At 35.7% G+C, this 19588-nt stretch overlaps 1 protein-coding gene and 1 long non-coding RNA gene across 5 annotated transcripts in view; one reads left to right on the top strand and one right to left on the bottom strand.

Annotated features, from left to right (window-relative positions):
* The window catches only part of LOC109436409 (uncharacterized), a 32981-nt gene extending 22343 nt beyond the window's left edge, over positions 1-10638 (top strand). The window contains exon 3 of the long non-coding RNA XR_012497545.2: positions 9213-10638. This is a non-coding gene — a long non-coding RNA (uncharacterized LOC109436409). The remainder of the gene's footprint in view (positions 1-9212) is intronic.
* Positions 1-19588, bottom strand: part of GTF2H1 (general transcription factor IIH subunit 1) — a 31648-nt gene that overhangs the window by 7704 nt on the left and 4356 nt on the right. For all 4 annotated transcript variants that reach the window (XM_074336107.2, XM_074336110.2, XM_074336109.2 and 1 more), the window contains 10 exons: positions 15791-15959; positions 12724-12916; positions 11699-11864; positions 10638-10731; positions 8992-9141; positions 8775-8854; positions 5124-5251; positions 4933-5020; positions 1451-1539; positions 996-1113 (listed from right to left, as the gene is read on the bottom strand). In XM_074336107.2, the coding sequence (XP_074192208.1) occupies positions 996-1113; positions 1451-1539; positions 4933-5020; positions 5124-5251; positions 8775-8854; positions 8992-9141; positions 10638-10731; positions 11699-11864; positions 12724-12916; positions 15791-15944 (1260 nt within the window). In that variant the 5' untranslated portion in view covers positions 15945-15959. The remainder of the gene's footprint in view (positions 1-995; positions 1114-1450; positions 1540-4932; positions 5021-5123; positions 5252-8774; positions 8855-8991; positions 9142-10637; positions 10732-11698; positions 11865-12723; positions 12917-15790; positions 15960-19588) is intronic.

Below are 19588 nucleotides of genomic sequence, written 5' to 3'. Positions count from 1 at the left end.
TTTTCTATCTTGTGTTGGTGGTGCTACAACTGTACATGTTTATTTACACTCACAGAATAGACTAAAAAAAGGTCAATTTTACTGTATGTAAATTATACCTTAGTTTAAAAAAAGAGCATTAATTTATAACCCATAGGCTAATATAAGAATCCACAGATCCATGCAGATATAAATAAATACATAAATAAATACAGGAGAAGGGAAGGAAGCTCTTCCTTTTAACAGAATGTCAACTGATAAATGTAGAATGGATGATGGAATTAGAAAATCACCATTTAACCACCACTATAGTAATAACTGTTTTCGGCAAGAATCACCAATGGATTTAAAAAACTAGTGGGTAAAAGTTTGATGGGAAACAGAATATTTCCATATTCTTAAAATATCTCCCCATGAGATACTTATTAATTACAAAGGGAAAACCAGTAACTTTTTGGTGGAGAAACAAGGCAGATACTAATTACTGTGGCAACAAAGGGGGCAGTGAAGGTTTTTAAGCTGCAGAGTCGTCATATTAGATTTACGTTTCTAGAACGATAACTTGCAGTGGCAGTGTGGCAAATGCCTCAGGTTGCCTAAATAAAGGTGATGGAGTCAAGAAATAATGAAGTATTGACAGAACTTGCTGATCAACTTAAGTATGAATAAGGGTGGGGAAAAATGAAGACTAATGAGCTCTGTTTTATATATTGTGAGTTTGAGGTCATGCGGAGTGATGTCTAGAAGTTTTCTGGGAGAGATGACCGATAAAACTATATATAGAAGGAAAAAATTAGCAGTAACAAAACTCATCTTATTTTTCATTATCTTCAGACATTTCTTGAATAATGCCAAATACCGTTTCTCCCTACCCCTTAATTTTTTTCAATTTGTTTAGCAGACATATGTCTTTAAACCCAATTAAAATATTAGTTATGTAGTTCAATTTGGTTGTGCTCATAAAAAGAGGAAACAGCTATGGGAATTCTGGTTTTCAAACAGTACAAGTTACCTACCTGAGTTAATTTGGGTGTATATGCTTCCATTTCTTGTCTAATACCGTGAAAAGAATTAATAATGTCCTGACTTGTTGCATACTGTAGTGACTGGATTGGAGTTGGACCATGATAATACCTGAAGATAAGCAGAGAAGAAATGACTAATCACACAGAATAAAGGTGCCCATCATTCGTCTTTCAAATATTTTACTGGTCTCAATACAACGTTCCCCAAAGCAAAAAAATAACATAGTTAAAATAGCACAGAGAACCAATATTTATTTTTGTTGCTTTGATCATTTAGGAGCCCTTCCTGAGATGCACGAAGTAAAATTTTAAGTTAAAAGGACACTGTACTTTTATGGTAACAAACTGATTAAAACTTGAATGCTATACTTGCAGAATATACTCTGCAATGACTTGTGTTATATAACTATTCTGCCCCAAGTTAATTTAATATTGACCGAACTTACCTATCTGACTTCTTGAGGTTTAGTGCAATCGTTTTCATGGAATTATTTTTCCTCAAGTCTTCATATTCAATGGACTCTTGTAACTTCGCCTATAATTATTAACATAGAACTTTTTATTATAACTTTCCCTTATAAAAGTAATGAACGTGACTGAACAAGTAAAATGGTACAGAGGGTAAATTATAAAGTCTTTCTACCATGAGTTTCACTTTTTGGAGATGACCATTCTACAGATGGTCGAATTCATTCTCTCACCAATCACTTACAGAGAACACCTGTTTTCCTACACTCTGACCATACTAGTAATTATTATTGAACTTCTAATTTTTGACAATCTGGTAGGGGAAAATATGTATTTTACTATTTCCCCCCCAAAATAAGTAAAAGACTAATTTTATTATATGTGTTGTAAATACCTTTTTCCAATTTGGCATTTTTTGGCTTTAATTATTTCCTTTTTGCTTATTCCTCTGTGGATTAACTTTTTGCTTAAATCTTTGATCCACTTGGAATTTAGTTTGGAATAAGAAGTAAGGTAAGGAATGAATTTCTTTTCACTAGTTATCAGTCCCACTAACATTTGTAGAATAATCTTTTCCCACTGATTCTGAAATGCCACGTTTATCATATATTATATTTAATTCCTCCATGTATTTGGGTTTACTTCTTTTTAAATAAATTTTATTGGGGAATATTGGGGAACAGTGTGTTTCTCCAGGGCCCATCAGCTCCAAGTCCAGTCGCTATTTTTCAATCTTTAGTTGCAGGGGGCGCAGCCCACCATCCCATGCGGGAATTTTACCGGCAACCTTGTTGAGAGCTCATACTCTAACCAACTGAGCCATCCGGCTGCCCCTCCAGAAGCTCAGCAGCAGCTCGTTGTCTTCAATCTAGTTGTGGAGGGCGCAGCTCACTGGCCCATGGGGAATCAAACCGGCAACCTTGTTGTTAAGAGCACCGTGCTCTGACCAACTGAGCCATCCAGCCGGCTCTATTTGGGTTTTCTTCTGAACCCTTTACTTTGGTTTTACCAATCTGTTTTCTCTATGCTAGTAATAAACTGCTAAATTTCTATAGCCTTATAATAAAACACGTTAATTATAAAAGACACATGAAGACAATCTATGTAAACATATGTGAAAATAATTCTGTAATATTTCATCCTCTACATAGTTATGAAATTCATCTGGTCAACTCTCATCGGCATCTACTAAAAGTGGGATCAAAATATTTAGGTTATTAAATATATCACAAAAAAGATCAACTTGAAAACTTAGTATTTTAAATTGCCCCTATTTTAAGAGTCTGAATAGTCCTCTCATAGTATAGGAACAAATCTGACCTCTGCGTGGTACCTGGAGTAACACAACAGTCAGTCCCACCTTACTTAGACTCAGCCTAATTTTATACTATTTTCTCAACTCTATGCCCTTCAGCCAACTTCAAGGCATACTACTGTCTTCATTACTTTTCACATATGTCCAGCTCACTTTCACTCCTGCTGTTGCCTTATCTAAGTCATGTTCCTACCCAACCTCCATAATAATCCAAATCCTAAACTTCTGTCAGAGCAGAGTTAGGTCTCCTAACTTGCATACTTAACTGAAAGCTCCATAAATAGAAGAACTCTATTATTATTTTAGAATCTCTCATGCTACAAAACCATTTGTAGAACACACAGCACACAACTATTGACTTTCTTGAAAGGATTATCTGGAGTCAGCATCTATTATAGAATACTGTGAAATTCACAGAATGATTCTAGACAACTCTTTCACTACCAAGAATCAAGGATAGTTAGTGCAATAGTATTGCAAAGAAAAGCATCATTTCCTAGATTTCTTCTTTAATATGTGTAACTTACATTGTAGTTTCACTTTTCTTAGTTTAGAAAAGAAATCTTATTGGCTTATTAATTTTAAAAGAGAACATGCCTGTAGAAACATATTAAGTTACTGAAATACATGAAATAAAATATATATGACTCATTCATAATCCCTTTATGGAAAGATAACCATTTAGCATATTCTTTTAAAGGCCCTTTTAAAGTTCATAAACTTTTTCCATGTGAAATTACATCAGACAATCTGCTATGTGAACTATTCTATTTATTTCTATACTCTTTGGTTCCTATTGTAAATAACACAATTACTGTATTTAAAATTTTGTCTTGTAACTATTCTTTTGATTTTGTCTTACCTATAGACACCAAACTCTTTGAGGACAAGAACTTACTCATTTTGTTTCCCACCACCTAGTATAGTATTTTAGGCAATTCAAAAATGGTTTCTTGATTTAAAATTTTTATAAACAGAACTACTGTTATGGTATATGTGAATTCTTTTTAATTCAGTACATCATTAATCTTTTAAAATAATGGCTGCATCAATCTTCGCTGTAGGGATACCCCACAGATGACAGGATGTTTGCTATTTTCTGTATTATAATACTGTAATAAGTATAATACTGTAATGAGTATCTAAATCTGTACACATCTTTAGTTGTTTTTTTTTTAACTTTTATTTACTTTAAGTGTGTTTTCTTAGGACCCATCAGCTCCAAGTCATGTAATTGTTTCAATCTAGTTGTGGAGGGCGCAATTCACAGTGGCCCATGTGGTGATCGAATCAGCAGTGTTGTTAAGAGCACCATGCTCTAACCAACTGACCTAATCGGCTGCCCCCTACGTCTTTAGTTTTTTAAAAAAATAAATGTCCATATGGACCTAGAGAACATTATGCCAAGTGAAATCAATCGAAGAAAGAAAAATACCATATAATCTCACTTACATGTGGAATCTAAAGAACTGAATAAATGAGCAAAGGAAACAGAAAAAGAAAAAAAAAAGTCCAAAGTGGAATACTGTCCAGAAGTGGAATTAAGGGCATAAAACTAAAAAATTTTAATATATATTATCCTCTAAGAAAGCTTTATCATAATTTATTTCTATAAGTGGGGAGGGAAGAACTTTAAAAACCAGGGAGAGGGTAGCTTGGTAAAGCTGTAGGGACAGGCGTACGCAGGTAGGTAACTGTCCATACTCCCCTACACCCTGAAGTGATTTCTTTAATATTAAAGGAAAAGACATATTTAGCCTTGAAATGCTAGGTTTAATATGAGGGCCAAATCCTATCTTTAAAGATCATATATACAAACCTTTAGTTTTTCTTTCCCGAACACTGCCTTTGTTGAATACTTTCCCAGAAAACTGTATGTCAATATATGTGTATGTATACACGTGAAGGGGGAAAAACAAATAAACAATAAAAATAGTCAACAGACATGAGTCCATGGAAGTCTGGAAAGCCAAAACTGAGGGAGTATTCTAAAATGTTCTACAATTTAAGCCAAATACTTAAAGTCTTGGTCAGAAGAACTGAGTCATTTGAAATAACCAAGGGTCAACATAAAGTATTAGCAGTTATACTATAAGGTATCTGGAGAAACCTGAGCCCTAAACATTCCAGATTTTTGATCCATACCCTTTTGACTGCTGGCTGAAAGCAGTCTACATCTCCGGAATTTCCATCGATGCTGCTGGGCTCACCATTTTGTTCATTTTGTGCTTCTCTAAAAATAAAGAAAAAAAATTAATGATAAAAACCACAAGCACAACACAACTCCTGGCAATCTTGGACAGCCCAGTTCCTGCACCTCTGCTCATATACTTAACTGTTTCCTGAGACCTGCTGCCAGGACCATGGCACTGTGATGGTTAAATCGTTTGATGATGGCAGCATTACTATTCTCCTTTATGGATTTAGAATTAGAAGTAGATGGCACAGAGGATATGCCATAGCCCTAGGAGAAACAATGTAGAATATTGAAAGTCAAAATAAAGTTCTGATTTTCTTACGTTATAAAGACATGCTTAGTTGCAAAAACTTTCTGGATAATGGGACTTTATTAATTCTGAGCATTACTAATATTTATAGGTATACATTTAAAAAAATGATAACATATACACAAAAAAATTATGAAATACCACTAACTCCTTTTATCACCAAAAAAAATCTTAATCTTAAGCTCTAGAGTTTTTTAGAGCAATTTTGAATCTGTTTAGCAAAATATTAAATGAAGGAACAGAATACAGTGGAAAAAAGCATGGACTTTGGAGTCAGATAGACATGAATTCAAATTCTCGCTTTATCACTTTTCCAACATTAGTCTAGGCAAGCTCTATAAAACGGGATATTGGAGAATTAAATGAGATAATGTTTTCAAACACGTATTGAGTGCTTATTATGTATTAGGTTCTATAGATAGAAAGTTGCTAAATCTTGGTACCAAAGGAGCCAAAATACTGGTTAGTGGGATGCTAGGCTGCAAGCTAGTACACACAGTTAAGATGTATAAGTGCTAAAAGAAAGAAAGTGGTGAATCCCACTAGAGGCAAGGAGGGGCAGTTTTGAAAAGCTTCATGGAGCATCATAAGGTAAACTGGTGCTTGCAAGGCAGATATGGAGACGACCAAACTTCATCGTGAGCAAACTACTTATACAAAGGTATAGAAGCAATTTATGAGTTTATATGTAGCTCAATATAACTGCAATGAAGGTTGGGCCAGAGATTGCTGAGACATAAGGCTAAAGAGGTAAAAGATCATAAAAAGACTGATAATGCCACTCGTTCATTTATCAAATAATTTCTGAGTGCCTAATACATGCCATGTGCTGGGGGTAGACCAAGAACAATCGGCCTCACAAATTTACACTTTACTGAGGGGAGACTGACAACTGACAAAACAAAATAAAACCAAGATCACTTTTGAAAGTGACAAATGCTATGAAGAAAATAAAGTGGGTGACATGATATAGTGACTGGATTGGGAGGAGGAACTATTTTACACAGTGAGGTTAGAAACGGTCTCTCTGGAAAGTGACATTAGAACAGATGTCTAAAAGATTGGTAGAGGGTACTCGTTAGGTAGAAGAGCAGGAAGAAGGAATAGAAAGTGCAAAGACCCTGAGGTAGAAGAAGCTTGGGATGGACCTGGAAGGTCACTGTGTTTGGAACATGAATGAATGAAAGTAGCCCAAATTAAGGTAGAAGTAGGCAGAGGCCAAATAAAGAAGGGCCTTGTAAGAGTTCTGATTTTACTCTAAGTTCAGTGAGAAGCCACTGAAGAATTTTACATAGGAGAGTATTGTGATCTGATTTAAAACTCTTACTACTAGGGGAGAATAACCTATAGGAACAAGAGTGGAAATAGGAAGATCAATTAGGAGGCTAATGCAAACAATCAAGCCAAAGATGGTAGTAGCCTACAAGGAAGAGGGTGTAGGTATCTATGGAGACAGAGACGTACACACATCAGAGATGTACTGTAGAGGACTTGTTGGAGGTGAAAGGAGGGGAAGAATAAATGCAACTCCTAGGGTTTGGATTGAGCAACCAAGTTCATGGTAATTGTTTTTTTTTTCCCCCCTGAAATAGGAAAGACCCAGGAAGAAATAGATTTATGAGGTTGGGAAGCAAAGTTCCATTTTGTATTATGCTATAGTGAAATGTCTGTGAAATATCTAAGTGAAGATACCAAGTAGGCAGTTGGATATACGTATGATTTTGGAGTTCTGCAATTAGAGACTTGGGCTATTTGGGATTTATCATTACATTTTAGCATTTAAAGCAATGAAATGGAGAGAATGCATTTAGAAGGAGGCCCAAGACGATATTTTGGGACAGTTACAACTAGAGGATGATGACGGGAAGAAGAGGGACCAAAGGAAAAACTGAATCAACTAACTTTTCTATTAAGGGGATTAGTTATATAAATGTTTATATACAATGGAATACTATGAAGGCACTAAAAAGAGTAGATAATAACAACTATTACTTACTGAACACTTACTATGTTCCAGACTCTTAACTCTTGTAGAAATCCTATCAGGTCAGCACTTTTTTCCCCCCTGTATTTTTTTATACTGAGATATAACTGACACATAACATTGTATAAGTTTAAGGAGTACAATGTGTTGATTTGATACATTTAAATATTGCGATATGATTATTACCACTGTAGCTAACACCTCTATAATCATCTATAATCATGTCACATAGTTATCATTTCTTTTTTTTTGGTGAAAACAATTAAGATCTAGTCTTTTAGCAACTTTGAAACTTATGGTATTGCTGACTATGCTGTGCATTAGGGCTCCAGAACTTATTTATCTACTAGTTGCAAGTTTGTACCCTTAAACAACATCTCTCCAATTTTCCTACACCCCTTACAGTCAGTACTATTAACCCCAATTTATAAGAAAACTAAACTTTGTTAAAAAATGACAGACTCTAACCCAGGTAATTTGGTTTTAAAGTCTATGTACTTAACAATTATGATACATTTAGCTTGGACTGATATTGGTAATAGACAAAGTAAAGAAGAAAGTTACACATGTGCATGCAATATATCATCATTTTTATTGGGGAAAAAATACAAAAACACTAAAATTTTTTTTTCTCATCACATTAAGTTGTAATCTCTACAATTTCCCAAGCTTCCTTTTTTTGGGATGATTTAACATATAATTTAGACTGTAGGACAAAATTTTAACATTGGTTTTCTTACGTGGTGAGTAAATATACTAAAATAATAGGAAAAAGTTGGAAAAAGACAGAAAGGTATAAGCATGTATCTATGGCCAGCAGAAAAGGAGTCAAAAGAAGAGCAAGAAATTCAAATATTAAGAGTGTGAAGAGAATAACTGACGAAGGCAGGTTCCTCCTAGCCTAGGAGACACAGGCGGGGATGGAATTCGCCTTGGCCAGAAAGGGTCACTTCTCTCTCCATGACTGGATAAATGTGCAAGCCTAGAGTCGTGACGTTGTGTGGGAGTATGTGAGGTAGGTAGCTCAGACTTGATGGTCTAGCTGTTGAAACATATCGGGACTAGCGTGGGGTAAGGGTCAAGAGCATGCTCAATGTCTGGCAAATAGTGAGCAATGAACAAATATGTGTTGTCTTTTGCTTGTCTACTAATACTTATCCACATTTCTAGAGATTAATGTTACCTAGAGCCCAAAGCCACACTCATCAACATGTTAAGCCTCCATTATTACCTAGAGAACTGGAATGGGGGAGCTAGGTAAGTCTTTAAAAAAAGTTTTAGCAACTCCGGAATTTCAGTTCTAGAAAGAAGGCAATTTTAATAGCGAACAGTGCTACTGACAAGCACTTCTGATAAATCACTCAAATAACTGTATTTTGCTTGATTTACATTCTCACAAATGGAAAATCTACACTTAAGACAATTTTAAAACTATAAACATGGTGAACACTAGGAAAAGACTGTTTTCTCTCATAAATCCTTCTATTACTGCTTACCTCATCTAACGGTTTATCTTCCAAAGTGGTCAAATCAAGTAGTGGGTTTTTCACTCCTAATGAAACCATTGCTTTTAGCCCTAGAAAATCAATGAAATAAAAAGTTGATCAAGACTTACCTTTCTCAAAAATTAAAAAATTCACTAACAGCACTTGTGACTACAGAGCAGCAAATTAAATGATAGAATGTGTCAGGGAAAAACAGGGATAAAGTTACCTTTTTCATCTATTTTGGCACATTCTGCAAAGAGGTCCTTTGACCCTGTATTCAGCCGGTCCCTATGAAAATAATGGGACTGGAAAAAACGCGTCCAGAATTCCTTTTCTGTCATGTTGTGGGGAACATTTTCTGCATATTTCATTTTTACTGTAAAAGAAAAACTGTAAGAGTCACATACTGAATTTTCATTTCTTCTTTTTCTTTTTCTTTTTTTTAAGGAGGGCCGCAGCTCACAGTGGCCCATGCGGGGATCGAACTGGCAACCTTGGTGTTATCAGCACCACGCTCTAACCAACTGAGCTAACCAGCCACTCCTGAATTTCCATTTCTTAAAACCTCTCCAATTAGTTGAAATACAGACTAATAGCAAAAACTAGATTATGAAACTGCTGAACTTTATATACTGTATAAAATAATATAATTATAAATATGAAATATAACTTGAAAGATTAACTATCTTTAAGAACCTTAACAAATTACAAACAAAACCTTCTTTTGTACCAGGAGAATCACAAGTTTCGAAGTTTTAGTAGAAACACCAAGAATTCTGGAGTCACCTGAGTTTTGCTCGTTTGATCATTTATATATGTGTACTTTCAATCCAAGGCACTGTGTTAGGTGCTAGGGAACTAAAGATCTCAATACCCACTAGACTACCAGTTCAGCATTCCAGAAGCTCACAGTCCAATGAGCAAAGAGGTTAAGAGCATGGTCTTTTGAACCAGAGAGACTAAGTTTAAAATTCTAGGTTTGTCACATACCATCTGTGTGACACTGGGCAAATTACTTACTCTGTCTATATGTTGGTTTACTCATCTGTAACATGGGGGTAATATTACTACCTACTTCATAGGGTATTTGTGAAGACTAAATGAGTTAACATACATAAAGGCCTTAGGATGGTGTCTGGCACACAGTAAATACTATACAATTAATGTTGTTATCAGAAAGATATTAAAATAATTCCATTACAAGTAATAACTCTTTGAAGCAGACACACGGCGCTACAGAAGAAAAGGGGAGGAGGCTTATATCTGTCCAAAGAAGTCAGGGTTTTATAGTCAGGCAATGCTTGAGCTCAGTCCTGTAGGTGAGAAATGTTTCTTTAAGAACTAAACAGACAGGAATGAGGAAGTGGGAAGAGAGAACAGCATGTGGTTTAAGAGAGCGCTATTTGGTCAGAATGACCAAAGCAGTGGCTCTCAGCCTTGGTTGCACATCAGAAATCACAAGGGCTAGACATTTATACTTTCTAGCAAGATGGTTTCTACAAGGGAAATGATTTGTGAGTTAAAAGGTCACTCTGGAGGCAGCATGGATGATCTGAGTTAGTGCTATAGAGAGACTCATTTATTGATGCCTCGGGGCATGTCATCATCTTGCTCAGGTATGTTTAAGGGTAAGTAAAGTTTAGAAACCACTGATGGAAAGAATGGGAAAGTCATCATACCAGTGAACTGATGACAGCACATTACATACTAAACCCTTAATACCTACCGTATGTCAGGGATAACGTAAAAGTACTTCACATATTTATTTTTGCACGTGATCAGGAATAAACGTAAAACTTTGTTTTTCATTGCTATATTACTGATTTCATCCAAACAAATATTTTAACTAGCTGAAGAATTGATTCTTCTTACCTGCCGGATAGGTCCTAAATATGGATTCAATGATATCAGAGGTTAAATTGTATCTCAGACCATTACATCCATCTGTTTGGGGCCGGACATCAGCCTAAAATAAAGACCATATGTATATATGTGTATATATGTGTGTATTTATAGTCATTAAAATATCGGGTGAAGGTGTCTAAGCATGAAAAAGACACCGGACAAAGATGGAAAAACAGATCTGCTGAATGGACTACAGAGACAGAGATAAGTCCCTCACATTTACTTTTGCAGAGAAACAGGACTCAAAGAAGCCTGGCCTGGTTTCACATAATCTTAGTGACCTAGGAAATCAGCTTCCTTGAAAATCCTACATGGTCAAATAGGCATGTCTACATGTGGCCAAAGGCAGATAGCTAGGGGAGCTTTAACATAAACTCATACAGTTACCCAAACTACTATACACCTTGGTTACTAAATAAGCAAATATTAATTGACTGGTTTCTTTAAGAAAGGCATTATTAATTCAATTCACTACTAAGCACCCAGAAAGATGCCAAACATATAATTGGTACTCAAATTTTTGTTTAATGTATAAATACTGCTTCGGTTCCACCAGACTATAGGCTAACTGAATCCCGTTTTCTAATTCCACAGGTAAAGTATTTCCAATTTTTCTCTAAGATACATTTTATAAATCTTACTTTTTCTACAATACAGTCATTATACATTTCACTTGGCATTATAAACAAAATGTCGCAATCATAAAAAAGATATCAGAAAGCCCTAAATGTTAAAAGTATTAGGAGAAATAAGTATTAATCCAATTGCTAAAAGATTATTTCAAAAGTCCATTTGAATTCTAGCATACCAGGATCAAGTCTAAAACCCAAGAAAATATAACTGGCAAAAATATAAATTAAAAAAAATACTACACATATTTTAAAAATATTTTAGAAGAATACCATGAATTCTGAAGTCTTCCTCAATTTACTTTAAGGAAATGTTAAATTTTATAAAAGAAATGGCATTGTTAACATATCATTGGGGTTTTCTTTTTTCCCCTTCAGAAACCTAGAAGGGTGACATACCAGAAATGCTGCAGAGATACCAACATCCTGCTTATGATTGGATGTGGAAGAACTCTCTGTTGAGTTCACATTTAAACGATTGGCCCAGAATTCCTCAGCACTGATCACTTGACTCACAACAAGATCTTTATAAAGCTGAAACAAAACAGGATCTTCCTGCAGCATTCTGGGGAAAGAACACATCAAGTATATTGAACTTCTAGAATAAAACACCATTTACATGACATTTTAGACTTGAACAACACGAAATACTGAAACACTCAACTTTCATTTTGTGATGATTGAGCAGCAGAGGTCATTTAGTTTGTTAGTAATTAAAATAAAATAAAAAAAAGAAAAAAATTGGAGAACAAAATAATTGGAGACAAGTGGAAGTAATTCTAAAGAAATAAAGAGTAAAACTTTGGTCTTATTTATCTCTATATCCCAGTGATACAAGGTCATTGTGTCTATATTTGTATTGCACTGGATTTTTTTTTACAAATAAAGGTGAGTGGGGTAAAGAGGAGGTATGCTTGAGATTTTCCAGCAAATAATTTTTCATGGTGATAGGAACTTGGAGCCATAAGCGTCGATGGCCTGAAAAGATACTGGTGACGGAATAATTCATCTTAGCAGAAATTCTCATTAATTTACATGCTTTCTCAACTTTTTAACAGTATGGTTTCTTTCAGGTTTCTTATTTACAAACATACTTCTAATGGTTTAGTATCCTCTCTGTGACAGAGAACTGGGAAAAAGAATTAAGGGAACTCAGCACCTTCGAATCTCAATTCTGTTCCTAATCAGATGTTGGGCTTGAGGCAGTTAATTTAACTTCTAAGTTTATACATTCTCATTTGCCCAAAGCCAAACAGTTAGTAAAATGCTAAAGCTGAGAATCAAACAGAGGTGAAGATACTAAAGCTATATTTTCCTGTTATACTATCGAAGCACAAGGGGTGAGAAATAGCAAGCTATTACTCTAGTACAAGACTGGAGAGAATCTAGCATCTCTTCAAAAGGCTATTCTTTTCCTCCCTTACCTATTTTTCTCTTCAAGTTCTTTATTTGCTTTCCTCTTGAATTTGGGCAGCAGCTGCTGAAGAAGGTCTTTCACTGCATCTCGCTCTTTGACTGCTGTGTTTTCATTGGAAAAATGGAAGTTAGTTGTGTCCCCTGCATGCAGGACCAACTGAAGTTGAATTTTAGCTTTTCCTTCAGGACTGATTTTTTGACCTAAAAAGAGGCATGAAGTAAGTTAGATGAGGACACACACTGTGCAAAGTGCCACACAATAGGTTACTTCTTTTGCAGAAATACACTCTTCTCAAATAATCCCATACAATCACAGCATGGTTCAACAAATTCACTGCTAACACTCCGCTTCCTTCTTCAGTATCTTTTTCACGTGGCATCTTTCACCCACTGCTTACACCTCCAGAGACTAAAGGGCTTTTGTTTCCCTTCAGCCAGAGCAGATCTCTTTAAAACTTTCTAAGCAGCCAACCAGGAGTCCTGAATCCACCCTGAACAGCTGCCTGTAATCAACATTATCATTAATAAAAATGGCTTGTCATGATTCAAAACACATAGCCCCTGGCTTACTTATTAATTGCAAACATATGCAATTTTACATTTGAGAGATCTGGTGTCACCACTTTAACCAAGCGATCAAATTAGCCTCATTGAAAGCAGGACAACCTGACACAATGGGCTTCCTGGAGTGACAGAATAGGAAGTAAACACCACCACCTATGAGTTGTCTTGCTGAAAATCTTTAACTTGAGTGTTATCAAGCTTGTACACCTGACTTTCGGTTTCTAAGAAATACAGGTCTATAGAAACAAAATGTTCAAGAGACAATCAGACATAATCAGAATGTGTAATATTCTACAAACCTGTATTCTTAAAGAGAATACAGAAACTACCACTACATACATGAACCTAGATTGAATATTGGTTTAAAAAGAAAAAAAAATCACGACTCTAAGAAACATTATTGGGACACTGGGGAAATATAATGGTCTGAATATTTATTAAAATTTTCTTGGTGTGATATTATAAACACAAAATAAAGCAAACATGGCAAAATAGTAACTAATGTTTAGGTGGGATATATTGTAGAGGCACACACTGTACCATTCCTTAAATTTTTCCATAACTGAAGATTTTCATAATGAATTGGGGCTGGGCATGTCCAGTACACCTTCACAATGGAGAACTTGTGTTAGCAAAGCGTGGGCCTCCTGGCAACAGTAGTGCTTGTCTTCTTCACAAAGGAAAGAGATGGAGGGGCTTGGTCCCGTTAAATGGGTGACTCATGGTACTGTGAACATGCTGCCTGGACCTCAGCCCAAACCAACCTACTAACCCCTTAAATAAACAGAAACCTTTTAAAGGAAGATGCTTCCAGACCAAGTTTAGATAAAATATCTTACAATTTACACTGTAAGCCAGGATGTTCCATTATCTCATTCCTCCAAAACAATCTATCAGTCCATTCTAGGCATCTTTCGTCAGTCACTGCTTTATCCTTGTTCTATCTTTGCTCTTACTGCTGAGTGGCCTAAATTTTTGAATTTGCTAACTTAACTGCAGATTTTCACTTTAGTAAGTTATTATTGATAGCTTTCAATGGTTTCTTTCAGAAATGGGCATTCTGTCAAATATTCAACTTCAAAATGAAAACTGATCTGACACAGATCTAGATTTCAGTATGTGCTCTCCTCAACAGCTGAGAGTTGTGGTGAAATGGACGTAGGCACATTCTTTATTGCATGCTGTGGGTATCACAAAGAGTGTGTTTTGCAAAACTATAAGGCTAGCTTTTCCGTTTAATAGAAATGCTAATACAGGCAGTTCCTAATTTATGAGTCTATTGTGTACAAATGTTAGCTTGTAAGACTAATATCCAGAACCTGGTGAGGTGTTGTTTTCCACAGAAACAAAGTTTTAGTAGGAGGTAATGTTACTAGGATAGCAGACAAAAGACCAGCTAGCTTAGCAATACTGAGTTATGATAAATTTTAAACAGTATTTCCTTTTGAAAATTAAGATTCTAACTTATTTCAGTGGAGAAAGATGAGGGTCTTGGCCATTTCTAGCAGCAAGTAGAGGCAGTAAGTCCTTAGGGCAACTGTTCATACACAAAGGACATTTGGAAATTGAGCACTTGCAAGTTAAGGGTTATCTATTTTCCAAGGTGTCTGTCATGTTCCTTAAAATCTACACACGTTTTTATCTAGAAGAATTTTACATCCAGGAAAATAAATAAATCCTTATTAATGGTCACAGTTAAGATACCATAATTTGTCAAGAACTTTGTTGTTCAGACTCCCCTGGGGTCTTTTCCTATTTTTGCTTGGTACTTATAAATCTACTAATGAGCCATAAAGTATCAAACCCTTTAGGTAATAATTCAACGTTAATCTTGCAAATTTGGAAAGAGAAAGGGTTTTGATTTTTGCCTTCATACTTGAAAATCACAAAAAGAAAAAGGATACAAAAATATTATGCTCTGTATTTCTCCCATCTACATTCAGTACAAAACCGAATCTATCTTCTTAACAGATGATGGCCACATAACTAAAGATTAATTTGACAACTTGCTGAATTGATACGATTTTATTAATGGGCAATTTGGCGTCATCTATCAGCATTTTAAATGCATGAACCATTTGAACCAGTAAATTCACTACACGGATGTATCCCATACACGGCCCTCACAAAAATACTGGTACACACATCTAGCATACTGCCACATTGTTTGCAATGATGAAATTCTGGAAACTTCCTAAATGTCTTTCAACAGAGGACTGGTTAAATACAAATTGCACATCCATTCAGTGGAATATTATACAACTCTTAAAAGAAGGTATGTGTGGAAATCTTTGCATGAGGTAGAGATGTACAGAGATGAGGTAAAGCTGTACACACTCTAATATTAAGTGGAAAAGGCAAGTTACAGAATACTACACATTCAGTGATCTCACTTTGTAATGATTTCTATATGGTTGATTTTTTGGATATTAAAAAACCCACAGGTTTTATAAGCAATTTTCTAAAATTACTAACAAATGTGACATACATTAGACCTTAATATTGACTTACATTTAATATCCGCGTACATATGGCTGATTGTAAATCTATCTTTGCCTTCAGGTGCCCAAGCAATTCTTTCTGCCATGAGGTATAGAGCTCCATCTTGCTTCTTTTGACGCACCTTCTTTACAATCAGTAAAACTTCTTCAGATGAAGTTGCCATGATGGGTAGAAGGTGCTAACAGAGACAAAAAGATTTCTCATCTCAGTTACGGTCATATTTATTGACTTCTAGAGTCCCTTCCAAATCTAAAACCTAAAACAATGAGGAAAAAGTCTCTTTCCTCATTCAAAGTTGAAGATCAAGTTGTATGGCATTACTCTTTAAAAATCGAATTTCATTTTCTCATACCACAGGTGTGAATTTACCTCACACTTAAGTTTATAACATTTGGCAGTGTTTAAACCATTTTTACATATGCTAATCAGAGTATTTTCAATTTATTTTTATTTTCATGTTATAGTCTTAAATCTTAACTGCATGATTTGACTACAAATATGTGGTCTTTTAAGTAACCTATATTTAGAACTGCAAAATTTTAGATTTAGTTCAAATTGTTTTAACTGAAACAACTAAGGACCAGGGTTTTGTGACCTTCCCAGAACCACTCCCAGAGGTGAAACCACACTTTTCCTGATTCCTGGTCTAGGTTTCTTCCTGTGTACTTGGAAATAAAACTGAAATTTCTTTTTGTTTTAAAATGTTACAAATAATAGTGCATTTTAGATTGTAGAAGTCAAATCAAAGATTATCTGCCTGACTACAACCTTGTTGCAAACAGGAGCTGGGTGGAGAAAACGTGTAGAAGTAGGGTTGTCAAAAAATATATTAGGTTCGTGCAAAAGTAATTATGGTTTAGAAGGTTAAAACTGCAAAACAGCAGTTATTTTTGCACCAACCTAATAGAAGATGCTCAGTAGAATGCAAATTTCAGATAAACAAAATTTTGGTATGAGTATGTCCCAAATATTGCATATACTAAACCATTATTTGTTTTTATCTAAAATTCAAATTGGCTGTCCTGTATTTTTATGTGCTATATCTGGCAACTCTTTGTAGAAGATCCTTATCTTCAGCAAATTTAATATGTAACAGGAAAATTAATAAATTTTCATAATATAAGGCATATATGGTAAGTACAGTAATGCAAACAATCAGGTGAGAAGAGGATCTCCACTAACCACCACTGCAGGGTACCTGAAGAGATGCTAACTGCAGTTCCTAAGTTTGACGGGTGGACAGGTGGTTTCGTGTGATGGTTTTAGAGTTCCATTGTCCTGAGTTAAATCCCCAATTCACAGGCTACTAATACCTGCTTTACTAGGCTGTTTGAGGATCAGAGATAATGTATGCACAAAGCACCTGGAACACAGGAAGCACTCCATAGATGATAATACTATTAAAACACCACATGGCAAAGAGGGTATTTGTCATAGACATATTCAAATGTTAATGTTATGCAGTAATAGTAATATTGAATAAGTAATTTTATTTTCATGATCTATTTACACTGCACACAGCTGAAAAGCACCCTACAACTTCATAATATGATACAATATACTTTAAAAATACATTCCTTTATAGAAGGTTCATAATTGGCATGTCAACAGTGACAAAACTCTCAAACCATGCCACCAATTCTGTGATAGCAAGAATACTTCCAAGTTTTGTCAATTTCACAATTACAAGTCACCACTTGAGTTTTAAATACATACAAGTTTTAAATGAAAAATGAATTCCACAGTGGAAAGTTCTTGCAGCAATAGTTAATTAACATGTATTTATTTTCATGGAGACGCTGTTTCATAGTAATTTACAGTATCATCTTTATCTGCCAAAAAACCCATTCCAGTAAGTTTTGCAGTCCAAAAATTCCCATTTTTTGGTACTTTTTCTTCTCTTGGTTCTCCTTTGTGCCTATCAGAAGTATGTTCATCTTCTGGTAGCATCTGACTGATCCTACCCTCTCCTCCCCTTCCAGGAGAAGCCTCGCTTTCTTATCTTATTCCCTGGGGCATCATCACCAGTGCAGTACTGTGTTAGACCATTTTCTTGCCATATTGTGCTGGCAGGGAAGTTTCTTCTCAGTAGCGTAGGTCTCCGGAGGTGGTACACAGTTTGACTTCCATAGTTTGAATTCCTTTGGAGGCTCCTCGGGTGCCTCTCCCAGTCTGTTGAGCGGATCCTAGAGAGGCTGGGCAAGTTATGCTCTGGAACAGCTTGTCTGGCTCCTCCATCTTGTTCCCAAGCCTGCAATACAGGGCCCAGGACTGGTCTCTGGCTGGCTGTTACCTTGCCTGAGAGGCCTGAGCTGCTGCTCCCCAAAGCTGCTAAATAGCTTAGAGGGCCCTTCCCCTCTGTTGCCACAGCTGTAGGTGTGACATCCCAAAATTGAGAGAATACTTAACACTTCAGATGCTATTTCCCCTGTCTTTTAACAATCAAATGTCTAACTGTTCTCCACATCTTAGCCTAAGTCATTTGTATATGGCTAATTTGTTACCTAGAAAATGGCCTGGAGCCTCCTCTCCCCGCTCCTGGGAATCTTAAATGTCCAACCCAAATGCCAGAGGCTTGTGTGTGGCTTGTCTGGAATATGAGGCCGAAAAGGACTCTGAGGCAGTCTGGGCTCAATAGGACAGATGCCATGACTGATGGTAATGTCTGCCCTGGGCTGGGAGGGGAAAGTGGCAGCACAAATGCCACACATAAGCCATTTCTGGGAACAGTGAAATATTGGATCTGTCATTAGTTATTCATATTGAGGAGAACTTCTATATGGGCATGATAGGAAAGTAAGCATGAGGAAGAGTTGCAGACATTAAAAATAATAGAAACCAGCAATTCTTGTATAAAGATCTCTGAAAAATAAAAAGTAATTACTTCTTAAATCATCACCTCTTAGCATTAATGAAAAATAGCACTGGATTAAAAAGCTAGTACTTCTTACTTACTCAAGCAGTGATTTAGAAATAAAAATTACAAGTTAAAAAAAAAGAGTTGAAATCTTAATTTCTCTGACGTTGATTACTTGAATTTTGAGTAGCCAGACCTTTCCGTTTATAGGTCTCCGTACAGGCTACGCTACCCAAAGATTGAAAAGGATCAGTGCCAACGCATTTATTCAATAAATGTGTACCGAGCCAAGGAGCCTAGGGGTTATCCAAAGACAAATATCTGTCAATTTTGATTCTGCTTTGAAAGGGCTTTCAGGCTAGTGAGCAAAGTGTGTGTGTGTGTGTGTGTTAGTATATACAAATTAGAGATTGTGAAGTCCCAAAAGGAAGACAAAAAGTGTTCTGAATTAGGACTCAGTAAATTTCTTCACACAGGAGGTTTTGTCAAAGGTTTGTCATAGATTTTTTTTTTTTGGGGGGGAGGGGGCAATTAAAAATTTAGGTATAATCAACAAACCAACAAAATGCACAGGTCTGAGCTGTTCTAGTCAATCCATTTTGATAATTGTATACACCCAGGTACTATTACCCCAAACAAGACAGATAACATTTCCATGACCTCTGAAAATTCCCTCATGTTCCTTTCTGGTCTAGTCTCTTCCTCTTACCCTCCAGCAACTACTTTCTGATTTCTATTATCACAGATTAGTTATTGTCTGTTCCAGGATTTCATATAAACGGAATCATGTATTCTTCTTCTTTTGTCTCCAGCTTTTTGCTTAATCTACCTGTTTTTTTGAAATTCACCATATAGTACATGTATCAGTAGTTTATTCTTTTTTATACATGTTAGTTATGAATTGGGTCTTGAATGACGATTTTAACAGAGAAAGGGAAACAGGCAAAGGG

This window comes from Rhinolophus sinicus, chromosome 14 (assembly GCF_057876585.1).
Source record: "Rhinolophus sinicus isolate RSI-liver-muscle chromosome 14, RSI-T2T, whole genome shotgun sequence".
Taxonomy (NCBI): Eukaryota; Metazoa; Chordata; class Mammalia; order Chiroptera; family Rhinolophidae; genus Rhinolophus; species Rhinolophus sinicus.
This window is presented reverse-complemented; position numbering and strand designations above follow the sequence as displayed.